The 13,516-nt window shown below is 43.6% G+C and overlaps 1 protein-coding gene across 1 annotated transcript; it reads left to right on the plus strand.

The window, feature by feature from the left end:
• CLRN2 (clarin 2) lies at positions 1–12,227 on the plus strand. The gene is made up of 3 exons (XM_017871752.1): positions 1–355; positions 7,965–8,144; positions 11,940–12,227. Exons 1-3 carry the CDS (start codon positions 103–105, stop codon positions 12,203–12,205), a joined length of 699 nt encoding a protein of 232 aa, XP_017727241.1. The 5' UTR covers positions 1–102; the 3' UTR covers positions 12,206–12,227.
• Positions 12,228–13,516: the final 1,289 nt, after the last annotated feature.

A 13,516-nucleotide genomic window follows, 5' to 3' on the forward strand; every position in this document is an offset into this window, starting at 1 on the left:
TGGAAGAGCTGACCTTGGAGCAGAGCATTGCTGAGTATCTGAAAGATGTCAACGACCCTCGCTGCTGCTCGGAGACCTTGGGGATGACCTGCACCCACTAGCATGCCTGGATGGTTCAAAAAGGCGTGGTATGGGCTGGCGTCTTTACTCAGCTTCTCCTCCTTCATCCTGATCATCGTTGCCCTGGTAGTGCCCCACTGGCTGAGTGGGAAAATCCTTTGTCAGACTGGAGTGGATCTGGTCAACGCCACAGACAGAGAGCTGGTCAAATTCATTGGGGACATTTACTACGGGCTCTTCCGAGGGTGTAAGGTGCGGCAGTGTGGGCTTGGGAGCCGCCAGTCCCAATTCACGAGTAAGTAAATTGGAGGTATGAAAGCTGTTTCTAGGTACTTATTTTTGTTACTGTGTGAGAGTGCTTTTGTCTCATTGTGGAATTTGGCTGCTGCCTCAATCTCAGGCATGATGTCAAAGTCCACAGTGAGCCAAGGGTTCTGGACCCACATCAAAAGATCTTTCCTTCCTTCCTTCTTTTCTTTTCTGTAGAGGTGTATAGAAACATTAGATAGAAATAAGGATTTGTGCATTTTTGCAGTTTACCTCTATTAATAATGACTATTGAAACATGAGAGGTTTACATGTGTCAGACATTCTACTAAGCACCTCCCACCACTTGTCTCCTTAAAGACGTACAACAAACTTGTATAGAAGGAATTGTTACTGTTCCCATTTTCCAGAGGAGTACACTGAGGCTTGGAGAGGTTACATAACTTACCTGAGGTCACCCAGCCAGGAAACAGTAGAGCCGGACTCCAGACCAATGCCACGTGACCACAACAAGTGGGTGGAGGCTGCCTGCAGAACTGAACCTTTGGGAAGCATGATGAACACTTCCACGTCTACTTTTGTAAAAACTGCATAGTCTGAGAAAATGCAAAGGGGCACTGTGCTTGGGTTCTGGAATCAGACTACCCCGGCTGGAACCCCTACTGGAAAGTTTCCTGGCGGGGAGACCTCAAGCAAGGCCCTTGCCTGCTCTCTGTGAACGTGAGCGGGCATGGACTTTGGCTGGTGTTCAGTGTGGCATCAGAGCTGCCCAGGATGTAAGCAGAGCAGTCTGCACAGACAGGAATCCAAGCTAGGCTTAGGAATGGGCTTCTGGGAAGGAAAAAACAAAACAGGCAATATTCTGCAAGCCTTTTGAATCGATGAGATCGCTGGTGAAAACAGTGTCCACACAAAACCGTAATTAATCAATACCATGCCAATGCAAGGTGATACAGAATGGTATTCATTCCTTGATTTCTATATTTCAGAATTGTAGTAGTTTATAGATATCTGGCCAAGGTAAATGTCATATTAAATTTATAAGGACAAAATGCTGGAACCATTGGCAAATGTAATACAAATTGTCATCATATAAATACACAAAAAATTTGTATTTGTTATGTATATTCAAAAACTATCTCTGGGCATATTTATATTTACCTAGCAATTAGATTAAACCCTGGATATTGAAAAAATAGCTCCATCAAAATTATAACATAAAACTTGAAAATACACACCCATAAAGAAATAAAAAAAAGAAATGCTAAAAGCTAACCATGACAACTATAGGGACTACTCGATTCTGAACTAGATGCTATTGCTATGAAGGATGTCATCAGGACTGTAGGGGCCAAGGGAAAACTTCCCGTTTGCGCTCTGAAGCTTCTCTTAAACAATCTACTGACAAAAGGCAGATTAATAGGGAAAATGGCATACACATTTATTAGCATGCATAGGGGAAAATCACAGAGTGATTGTCCACTATCTCAATGGGGTACAGATGGTTATATCCTCTTCATCTTAGGGGAAAGGGAGATGGGGAAGTGTGGATGATTTTAGGGGACTAGTAAATTATTTTTAGGGAAATTCAATGGGCTTGCAGAACATACAATGAGCTGGAACAAAGTCTGTTGGGCCCACAGGGCAGACATTGGCTTGTGACAAAAGTCTGTCCAGCTGTGTTAACAGACTTCAGTCTTTCTTCCTGTGATATGGGTACAATTAATGAACACTCAGGAAAGGGACCAGAGGTGTTTTTCTTCGGGGGGTCTGGACGTAGGCAGGTAAGGGAACGTCAGAGAACTACCTCATCCTGTGCTTTAGACAGACAAAGAATGGAGAGACAGGAGGTAGAGGGGAGGCCAGAGAGACCTTGAGGCTTCTTCACAAAGCTTCATATTTTAGGGGTATTGGATTCTGAACCCCAACAGGACAATTGTTGAAACTTGAATAGGGTGAGAAGATTAAACAGCAGTCACATGCCAGCATTAACCTAATGACTAGACACCTGCCATTCCCAGCTCACAGAAATGTAAACTGCTTTGAGTGGGAAGCTGCAAACAAATATGTATTTTGTTTGAGCCTTGGAAGAATTCAGTAAGTACTTCTTGCCTTCCTCCTCCTTCCTTCTTAGGACATCCATGGGAAACGTTTTCGGTTCGTCTAACATGTTCTGGTCTGGAAAGCATCAGAACCCTGTGAGAAGCATAAAGGACATTTTATTCTTGTCCCTGAGTAGGAGAGTATTTGAGAAGGTTTTGTTTTCTGCTGCCCTGGGGTTGTCTCAGAGGAGGGTCTATAAACATCCATTCACAGTACCTTGGATGTGATTCTCTTTCAAAGCATTCACGAGGAACCTGGGGCCAGGTTCCTCCTGTGCTTGGCTGGCTTTACCCCGATACAGCTCGGGGACACTGATATTATAAGGTTCTCTAGTGTCAGTCTAGTCTCCTTTAGATTTACAGCTTTTAATTCTAGCACAATGTAACCTCGAGGCAGCTACGGGGTATATCAGAGCCTCCCACAACCTGGAGTCTGTTTCTCCTGGAGTCTCTTTCTGCCATTCACTATCCATCTGTAGGAAAAAAAAAAAATTCCCTGAAGTTGCAGACCAGTGTAGATGGGGACAAAAGTGAAAGTGCTTTGTAAACTGTGGGGTGGGGAGGTTTTACTGGGTCTCGTTCACAAACAGCCACTTCTCCCATCACAGAGGTCTCCCCAAAAAATCACCCAGGGGAATCAATTCCCACACCAATCATGGAGAAACCAAAGACCTATTCATCACAAAGATTAAGGCCCTTTTTTAATACCCAAGCCCTATGAAATAAAAACAAGTCAACATGGCTGTTTGGGTGGCTAGAGAAAGAGACAAACATTACTTTAGCACTGTCCACACATTCAATTGTACTATGGAGTATTTACAGACCAGACTCTTAGGAAAACAGGGATGAACAAAACAAACAAGTACCTGCCCTAGAAAAGTTTACCATCTGGCCAGGTACAGTGACTCACTCCTGTAATCCCAGCACTTTGGGAGGCCAAGGCAGCTGGACCACCTGAAGTCAGGAGTTCGGGACCAGCCTGGCTGACATGGTGAAACCACGTCTCTACTAAAAATACAAAAATTAGCTAGGAGTGGTGGCAGGTGCCTGTAATCCCAGCTACTCAGGAGGCTGAGGCAGGAGAATCACTTGAACCCAGGAGGTGGAGGTTGCAGTGAGCAAAGATTGTGCCATTGCACTCCGGCCTGGGTGAAAAGAGTGAAAATCCATCTCAAAAAAAAAAAGAAAGAAAGAAAGAAAAAAGAAAAATTTACCATCTGATAAAGGAGAGGCAGGTAAATATGTACTAGACACCGAACACAGTATCTGAAGCCACTGCGTTATAGTTCATTTCCTTCCATTTTTACTACGCTAGAGAAGAGATTTTATTACGCCCATTTTACTGATGAGGAAATTAAAGATCAGAGAAATCAATACATAAAATAATTTCTTTAAAATCACCTAATGTAAGAGATTGCTTTGCAGCTTTTAGTTCTGTGGTTCCTCTCTACTTCCTACCCCACAGGTATTCCACTAGTGGCCAGGACCTGGGTTTGACTTCAGATGTCCTGCCTTTCTTATTTGCCCTGCTGGGGCAAAAAGGGCTGCCAGACCTCTCTGGGATTCGGAGCAAACAAATTATCTAATAGTCTTAGATGCTGACAGAATGATTAATCAATTCTGGTATTCAAGTGAGTTACCTCTAATGCGTAGGAAACAACTATATCTATTTAAATTCAAAATAAGACCTCCAGAATTTAAGACTCTATATTTAGAATTTTAAACCTCTAATTATCTGTGCTTTCTGATTTTTCTGCTCTAGGCCTGTAATAGAGTAGTTAAGCTGACACTTTCTTGCTATGGGAGCGAGGCTAAGCTATTTCACTTCTCCGAGCCTCAGTTTCCTCATTTGTAAGTGTGAGAGAGGGTGTCCATGAGCAACAAAACAAAGAATATGTATAAAGCCACCGGCACATAGTCTGCACCCCATATAGGTGGCTGTTGTCATTTATCACCATGAATCATGTGTTGTCATTTATCACCATGAATAGTGTGTAGGGTCATGGATTTCAAGCGGGAAACTTAAATGTAATTCCTAGTGGGAGACACCTAAAACTCTTGGAGTCTGGGTTTCAAATATGAAAGGCAAGTGAACAACAGCTTTCCTAGGGCAGCACTGGGTGTCAGGCTAAGGCAGAGTCACCCCTCAGAAAGAAAGTAGAAAGAACTGGTGCATTAACACTCCTGAGACATGATTCGAATTTCTATTTTTTTCTTCTTTTTTTAAAATAATTTAAGTTACAGACCGAATCTTGCTATGTTGCCCAAACTTATCTCCAACCCCTGGCCTCAAGTAATCCCCCCATCTTGGCCCCTAGAAGTGCTGGGATTACAGGCATGAGCCACTGCCCCAGCCTCAAATTTCTAAATAATGACATATATTAAAAAATAATAAAATCTCAATTAACTGTGAGGTCTCAGCCCTGAGTTATGGCACAAGAATGTGGGGGTTGAGTGAGATTTGCCCTTTGCCAATAAGCATTTTTAAAATATAGTTAATGCACTTCCTACTATGAAGACCGAGGACTGGGCACTCTTTACCACCCTCTCCACATCACTCCATATGCCCCAAATTCCCTCTCCCCCATCATCCTAATATGGTTATTACTCAGTTTTTTAAAATCAAATCTGGATAGGGGTTCAATCATTATGCGGATATGATTCTTTCTTTTTAAAAGATGAATTGTGTACATTATGGACATTATGGATACCTTAATTTATTTATTTTTATTTTTTATTTTTTTTAGGCAGAGTCTCGCTCTGTCACCCAGGTTGGAGTGCAGTGGCACGATCTCGGCTCACTGCAAGCTCCGCCTCCTGGGTTCACGCCATTCTCCTGCCTCAGCCTCCCGAGTAGCTGGGACTACAGGTGCCCGCTACCACGCCCGGCTAATTTTGTGTATTTTAGTAGAGACGGGGTTTCACCGTGTTAGCCAGGATGGTCTCGATCTCCTGACCTTGTGATCCGCCCGTCTCGGCCTCCCAAAGTGCTGGGATTACAGGCGTGAGCCACCGCGCCCGGCCACCTTAATTTATTAAATTGATCTATTCACATACTGTTTTTTCTCCAATCTTTCGCTATTGTAATGAATATCCAATATTTGATCCACGCTTTGAGCACATGTAAGAGTGCTTCTGAAAAATAAATTCCTAGAAGTGAATTTGCTTTAGTAGATGTTGCCACATTGCCCTCTAACAAGGTTACATGAATTAATATTTCTACGAGACTTGAGAGTGCCTCTTCCTTACACCATTGTCAACACAGTGTGTTAGCAAACATTTTGATCTTTGCCATTCACCTAGGTGACTGTTTTCTATTTTAAGAGTTTGGGTGAGCATTACTGTTAGTCATGTGTCCTAAGGATTGCCTGGTCAGGAAAGGGGATAATGAAACAATTTAAAAATCAGGCACAAGCGGCCGGGTCTAGTGGCTCATGCCTGTAATCCCAGCACTTTGGGAGGCCAACGCGGGCAGGTCACATGAGGCTAGGAGTTCGAGACCAGCCTGGCCAACATGGTGAAACCCCCCTCCTACTGAAAATGCAAAAATTAGCCAGGCATGGTGGTGGGTGCCTGTAATCCCAGCTATTAGAAAGGCTGAGGCACGAGAATTGCTTGAATCAGAGAGGAGGAGGTTGCACCAAGCTGAGATGGTGCCACTGCACTCTAGCCTGGGCAACAGAATGAGATTCTGTCTCAAAATAAAATAAATAAAAATCAGGCACAAGCTACTGTGTCTGAAACAAAAAGGGGCTGAGGGTTTGAAAAGAGAAAAAAAAGTCTAAGGGACATTAAGATGGGATAGAGGCACAGGGAAGAAAGATGCTTTACAAAGACAAACTCACTGGAAAGGAGCTCATCTTCCAGGGTAAAGTTTCCAATGCCGATTAGATAACCATAGGGAGATAACAATAAATGGAAATTCAGAACTGGAAAGAAACATCAGAACTTACAGTGTAAAAGTGGAGTGCCTGAAAACATGTGAGTGGAAAGGACACCTAATGGGAAAAATAAAAACTCTACTTCTCAGGATTGGGAGACGCCAACCTTCAGTGACTGAGAGAGGCAGGTGAACCAGCAAAGGAACTCGTTCCATCAGGGTGGGTATTCAGCAGGAATCTTGGAGCAATTGCAGAGGAATGAGTATGCTCAGAAGTTCTGTAGCTTTCATAATGTTCAATTCTTCATTTATAACTACTAAAGATCATGACTTGACACTGTTAAAACACACAGTTGTGAACAACAGTTCTCAGAAAAGGAATTTTGAGGAAAGACTTTATTCCAGTTAACAGTTTGCAAACCAGGGAAACACAGCCTCTGGGGTAAAAGGAAGATGTATTCCAGAGAAGAAAGGGAAGGCTCAGGTTTTACAGCAAAAGTTCCCACCCAGGTTTCCAATCAGGTCTATTTATGTAAATAAAGGATTCACTTAGTTCTGATTGGTCGATACAGCTAAACCCTGATTAGCTGATATAGCTGAGCCCTGATTGGTCATTACAGCTGAGCCCTGATTGGTTGAGGCAGATCTCAAAGATAAAAAGGTGTGGGTTTTCAAGGAACTCAGAGGATGTGTGTGACCCCCTAGTCAGTAAATGGCCACTTGGCCCTATTTTAAATTTAGACCCAGTTAACCACTCAGGACCCATCTTGAAGGACTGGCTCTTTCAGGGTCACATTTGTTCTCATAGTATATTGAATTATAAATCTTATATAGAGTATAGAGTTGCCTTGCCCAAACACAAGCAATTTGATGTCTCCAAGCCTGTGGGTAAAGGGAGCTTATAAAATCTACCTCATGTCTTTGTCGTGTGCATTGAACAAGATGACCATGTAAAATGTTTGGCCCATGACTGCACTTAGTAAATGTTGATTATCCTCAATTCATCTGCACGGATTACTATCCCCATTGTACTGATGAAGAAACTGAGGCTTGAGAAGTCACACGACTTTCCCAAGACTGTCAAAATGTAACAGCAATAACCACAGCTGCCATTTTTGAGAACTGACTTGACCAGGCAATATTTGAGCTACTCTATTACGCTACACCATTTCATCTTCACAGCTGGTACTGGTGGCAAACATAGAGAAAACAAATATAAATTAAGATTTCACTAACTTATTTTGCCATATTCATAACGCAAAGTAATATTTTAATAAAATGTTGTGCAATGTGAGAATTATGTGTCCTTCATACATGGCGGTAAGCAAGGGTCTACCTTGCTGAGTCACTGGGGCCTGTGTGCATCAGTTCACATCAGACCCCAGAGCTTCAAGCTCAGTGCAGCTTAAATTGACAGCCAGGACACATTTTGATTTTGTGTCCACTCCAAGGAAGAGAGGCTTGTTGATCAACTGACAAGCATGAATCTGGGGGCCATGAGTTCATCTCAGAAAATCTCCCGCTGTTTGAAAACCCCACGCTTGATGTCTTGCCTTCACCCCTGTCTGTTGAAGCCTTCATGGTAAGCAAGCTTGGGCTTTATGAAAAGTGACTAACTCTGATATTGAAATAGCGGCTGTGTCTTGTCTCCCTAGTCTTCCCACACCTGGTGAAGGAGCTCAACGCAGGCCTTCATGTGATGATTCTGCTGCTCCTCTTCCTGGCCTTGGCCCTGGCTCTGGTCAGCATGGGCTTTGCCATTCTCAACATGATCCAGGTCCCATACCGGGCAGTCAACGGTCCTGGGGGTATCTGCCTATGGAATGTCCTGGCAGGTAAGAAGTCCCTTAGAGAGAGAAAATTGTGTCCACACCATCACAGGGCTGGGGTCCAAGTAGTTGGGCAGAAGGTGTGAAGGAACTAAAATGCCCCACTGGAGCTTTGACTTTCCTGGGTCTAAGACCTTCTTGATGGGCATGGAATGAATGTCCTCTTTTTCTTTTTCTTTTTTGAGACAGGGTCTCACTTGGTCGCCCACACTGGAGTGCAGTGGTGCGATCTCAGTTCACTGCAGCCTTGACCTCCTGGGCTCAAGTGATCTTCCCACCTCAGGCCCCCAAGTAGCTGGGAGTACAGGCGTGCACCACCATGCCCAGCTAATTTTTTGCAGTTTTTGTAGAGACGGGGTTTTACCATGTTGCCCAGGCTAGTCTCAAACTCCTGAGCTCAAGGGATCTGCCTTCCTTGGCCTCCCAAAGTGCTCATGAATTTCCTCTTTAAGTTACAGAGTCTGTCACAATAAAGAACCATCTTATTAGAGTACGTGAATGGCTGAGGACTTAGAGCAGTGAAGAGAGATCGAGGTGAAAGGAGAAGCCAGAAAACAGAGCTGAAAGTAGGGAGAGGTGGGGGCCCTGGGACGGGGAAAGAGATGGAGCTGGTGCTGCAGTTGAGGCTGGGAGGAACTCCACAAACGACAGAAGAGAAGTGTATTGTGAGCAAGAGGCCATTTGTGAAAGGCTCCTCCATTCAGGCTCTGGGTTAAGAAGGCGAAGTGAGTGCCATCTAGCTGCCAAGGTCTTTAGTGTTCCCCCCACACACGCCTGGGCATATTAATGCAGGCAGCACTCACTGGCTGTCTCAACTCTCCCTCCTCTCACCTTCCCAGCACCTTCACTGCACCATGCCCTTAAACTAGATGCAACTTACTGAGCAGCCACTAAGGGTTAGGCATGGACCTGGGGATTTTGCATGCATTACTTTGTTTACATCTCACCACATCTCTATAGGAGGTATTATTAGACCCACGTTTACAGATGAAGAGCCTGAGGCTCAGAGAAGTTAAACAGTCGCACAGCAATGAGTGGCAGAGGTGGTGTTCCAATCTAGGCATAACTGATTCTAAGCTCTTTATTTTTCCACAGATCCATGCTCTCGTTTATGACCATCATGACCTATTTTCTAAGCCAAAAACTAAAAGATATGTGTGTGTGTGTGTGCGCGCGCGCACGTGCGTGCATGCATGTTGATTTAGGAGTATATTGATGCACAGAAATTAATTCACATTTAATTATGCACTTAACACGTCATCTGTAATGAAAATAAGAGAATCTTGTGAAATGAGGGCTGTCTCTGAAAACTCGGGTCAAATATTCAAGGTACCATTCGGACAATAACCCCTCACTATGATCACCTTATACAAGAATATCATAAAATATAAAAACAGGTAATGTTATTTTATTATGTATTATAATGTATATCAAGAAATCAATTATTATGTGTTTGCCTTTGTTTGCAGATGGTAGCCACCCTGTAGAATTGTTTAGATACATGGCTCACCCTCATCAAGACTACAGGTGTCTTTCTTATCTGCATGCATCCTCACAGAGGCTGGCATGTAAAAAGTGCTCAATCCTGCTTTAAATAAATGCGTATTTCTGTCCATTTCTTTCCTCAGAGAGATAGCATTCTCAAACTCTACTGATGAGAGATTAGCAACAGGCAAAATAGCCTGGGCAACATAGCAAGACCCCGTTTCTACAAAAATAAAAATTAAAAAAATTAGCTGTGCGTGGTGTCAGGCGCCTGTAGTCTCAGCTACTTGGGAACTGTAATCCCAACACTTAGGGAGGCTGAGGTGGGAGAATTGCTTGAGCCTGTGAGGTCCAGGCTGCGGCGAACCGTGGTCATGCCACTGCACTCCAGCCTCAGCCAACAGAGCAAAACCTTGTTTCAAAAAAAATAAAGATAAAAACAGGTAAAACTTTATGTCTTTTGACAAAACTTTATTTCTTGCCACTGAGCTTAAAAAAAACAAAAACACTGCAGTGTCAAAAGGCAGAAAAACGTGAATAGCCTTTGCATATCTTTGGACTAAACAATTCCATGTTTGGATTTATGCTAAGGAAATACTCGACAAGAGAACAAGGATGTACATAAAATGGTATTTGCTGTAGCACTTTATGATATCAAAAAATTAGAAGTAATATAGACACCCAGAAATAAAGTCATACTTACATAAATTATAGTGTGTGACCATGTATCTATAATTTAGTAAAGACTGTTTAGTCTCTACTAAAAATACTCACATAAATTATAGTGTGTAGTGCATAAAATACTATGCACTCATTTACAGTCATGCTGTAAGCCTGGCATGGTGATGGATGCCTGTAATCCCAGCACTTGGGGATGCTGAGGCGGGAGGTTTGCTTGAGCCCAGGAGTTCAAGACCAGCCTGGGCAACATAGTGAGACCCCATCTCCACAAACAAACAAAAACCAAAAATTAGCCAAGCATGGTGGCACGCACCCATGATCCCAGCTACTCAGGAGACTGAGGCGAAAGGATCGCTTGAACTCAGGAGGTTGAGGCTGCAATGAGCCATGATCACGCCACTGCTCTCGAGCCTGGATGACAGGGCAAGACCCTGTCTCAAAACAAAATAAAACAAACAATAAAGTCCTGCTGTAACAGAATATTTAACAACACGTAAAAATGTCCAAGTGAGGGGAAAAAATCTAATTTAAAATCCAAGTAAGAACACCGTAATACTAATTTTGTTAAAGAGAAAGAAACATAAAGAAAAACACTCAAATGTTGAAAGTGTTCATGCTGGCTTTTAGGATAAAAGTAAACTTGTTTATGATTTTCTCTAGTGTCCAAATTTTTCTTCGATGAAGATAATAATCTTTTAAGAAGCATCATAAATGTGTTATTAAAAATACTAATTAAAATTGAAACCAGAGGAAGGGGGGGAGAGAGAGAGAAAGAGCGAGATTCCTCCTAGAAGGTCAACGTTTCAAGCAAAACATAGGGAAGTAGTTTGGAATTCTTCCAGTTTTTGCCTCCCTCCTTTCCTCCTTCTATGAATGGTCACCCTTGTCCTTAAACATGGAAGGAGGATAATTAAAGAGGAGAGCAACAGTTTTTCTTACATCTTGCCACATAGCCTTCATGGTCTTCATAGAAATCCTGAGATATTTCAGACAATTAACTTCTCCAAATGTGGATCCCTGGGAAGCATGGTACTGGGTAAGGGGAAAATTGGAAGAGTGGGCCGGGCGCAGTGGCTCAAACGCCTGTAATTCCAGCACTTTGGGATGCCAAGGCGAATGGATCACTTGAGGTCAGGAGTTCGAGACCAGCCTGGGCAACATGGTGAAACCCTGTCTCTACTAAAATACAAAATTAGCCAGGTGTGGTGACAGGCACCTGTAGTCCCAGCTACTCGGGAGGCTGAGGCAGGAGAATCACTTGAACCCGGGTGGTGGAGGTTGCAGCCAGCCGAGATGGTGCCACTGCACTCCAGCCTGGGCGATAGAGCAAGACTCCATCTCAAAAAATAAATAAATAAATAAATAAATAAATAAATAAATAAAATTGGAGGGGTGGAAATTCAAAGTTGATCTGATATAAAGCAGATTCTCTCTTTCCCTGCACAATCCTGCCTTTCTCCTTCATACTGTGTGGGTTAGCTCCTACTTTTAAAAGCAAATTAGAACTTATGTCTTCCTCATAACTTTTCTAACCCAAAGCAAGTTTGTCACACGTGGCACAGAAATGCCACCTCTCATAGAGTTGTCATAATCGCAAAACAGAGCTGTGAGTGAGGGTGACTTTTTGGGTTTCAGGTGGAGTCGTGGCGTTAGCCATAGCCAGCTTCATGGCTGCGGTGAAATTTCATGACCTGACAGAACGAATCGCCAACTTTCAGGAGAAGCTCTTCCAGTTTGTGGTGCTGGAAGAACAGTACGAAGAGTCGTTTTGGATCTGCGTGGCCAGCGCGTCGGCCCACGCTGCAAACTTGGTCGTGGTGGCGATCAGTCATATTCCCCTCCCTGAGATTAAGACCAAGATCGAAGAGGCCACTGTCACGGCTGAGGATATCTTGTATTAATAGCCTTCCCCTGTTCACACCCTGGCCTAAGTCAGTTCTGTGTGTGAATGGGGTCCTTGTGTTTTTGCAGCCTTCCCACTCTGTCATGGCCGTGTTCTCAGCAGTAAGAAAAAGGATGCGAAGGACCAAGGCTGTTTCCTGGGCCAGAAAAGAAAAACTTGCCCGGGATCCCCAGCGTTCTTGCATTCCTCTCTCATAATGTTGGAGTTCCAGTTGCAGCTGGAGACTCTGCCACTTGCCAGCTTAAGCATAGGAACAACTTTGCAAGGCGGTTGTGAAGTTTCAATGGGTGATGATATTGCCAGATTCTGCATTCCGTGGAGCACTTGGCAAATATAAGATACTACAGACTCCAGTAAGTGTCCATAGATCCCTGGTCGATTCCATACAATATTGGGCTGGTGAGTGGGGAAGAATTCTCAGAGGAATATGATACTGTTCCTGTTCCTGCCCTCCAGAAACACCTAATCTTTCCACATGACATAGCACTTAGCAACGGTAACACTAAGAATGAAAAATAACTGCCATTTTTTGAGTGGTTACTATGTGCGAGACACTGTTCTCACTCATTTATTAACTCATCAGGTCCTAATGGCAAAAACAGCAATTACTTTGCACCAACCTGATAATAGAACAGCCATAAGGGACCGAGGAGGGAATTAAATCTTGGGGATGGGATGTGGTATTAAAGAAAGTATCACAGTGTGAACATTTGATCTGAGCTTTGAAAGATGAGTAGATTTTTCCAGTGGTGAAGGAAGCAAGGTTGGAAAAGGGCATTCCAGGATGCATCAGTAAGGAGGCTGGGCATAGGGTGTGAAATTACAAGGAGGGGCTGGGCACGGTGGCTCACGCCTGTAATCCCAGCACTTTGGGAGGCGGAGGCAGGCAGATCGTGAGGTCAGGAGTTCAAGACCAGCCTGGCCAATATGGTGAAACCCCATCTCTACTAAAAATACAAAAATTAGCCAGTCGTGGCAACGCGCACCTGTAGTCCCAGCTACTCAAGAGGCTGAGGCAGAAGAATTACTTGAACCTGGGAGGCAGAGGTTGCAGTGAGCCAAGATCATGCCACTGCACTCCAGCCTGGGCGACAGAGTGAGACTCCATCTCAAAAAAAAAAAAAAACAAAAAAAGAAAAGAAATTTCAACGAGGGCTTAGAAGCGTGTGAGTACTCAATGGGACTAGAATGTTGCTTTAATCACCTGTTGGAGATATTCAGCTGTTTTGTGTTGAGTTTTCCTAAGTGCCACTGAAATGGTTAATTTTATGTGTCACCTTGGCTGGACCACAGTAACCAGATATTTGGT

Source organism: Rhinopithecus bieti, unplaced genomic scaffold, assembly GCF_001698545.2.
Source record: "Rhinopithecus bieti isolate Rb0 unplaced genomic scaffold, ASM169854v2 scaffold_6151, whole genome shotgun sequence".
NCBI classification, from domain to species: Eukaryota; Metazoa; Chordata; class Mammalia; order Primates; family Cercopithecidae; genus Rhinopithecus; species Rhinopithecus bieti.

What these genes read in the sequence shown, in the direction of transcription:
- CLRN2 (XM_017871752.1), top strand. Translation starts at nt 103, where the DNA reads ATGCCTGGATGGTTCAAAAAGGCGTGGTATGGGCTGGCGTCTTTACTC. An exon ending in CCGCCAGTCCCAATTCACGA is followed by an intron (nt 356 to 7,964) that starts GTAAGTAAATTG and finishes TTGTCTCCCTAG; the next exon opens with TCTTCCCACACCTGGTGAAG. An exon ending in CCTATGGAATGTCCTGGCAG is followed by an intron (nt 8,145 to 11,939) that starts GTAAGAAGTCCC and finishes TTTGGGTTTCAG; the next exon opens with GTGGAGTCGTGGCGTTAGCC.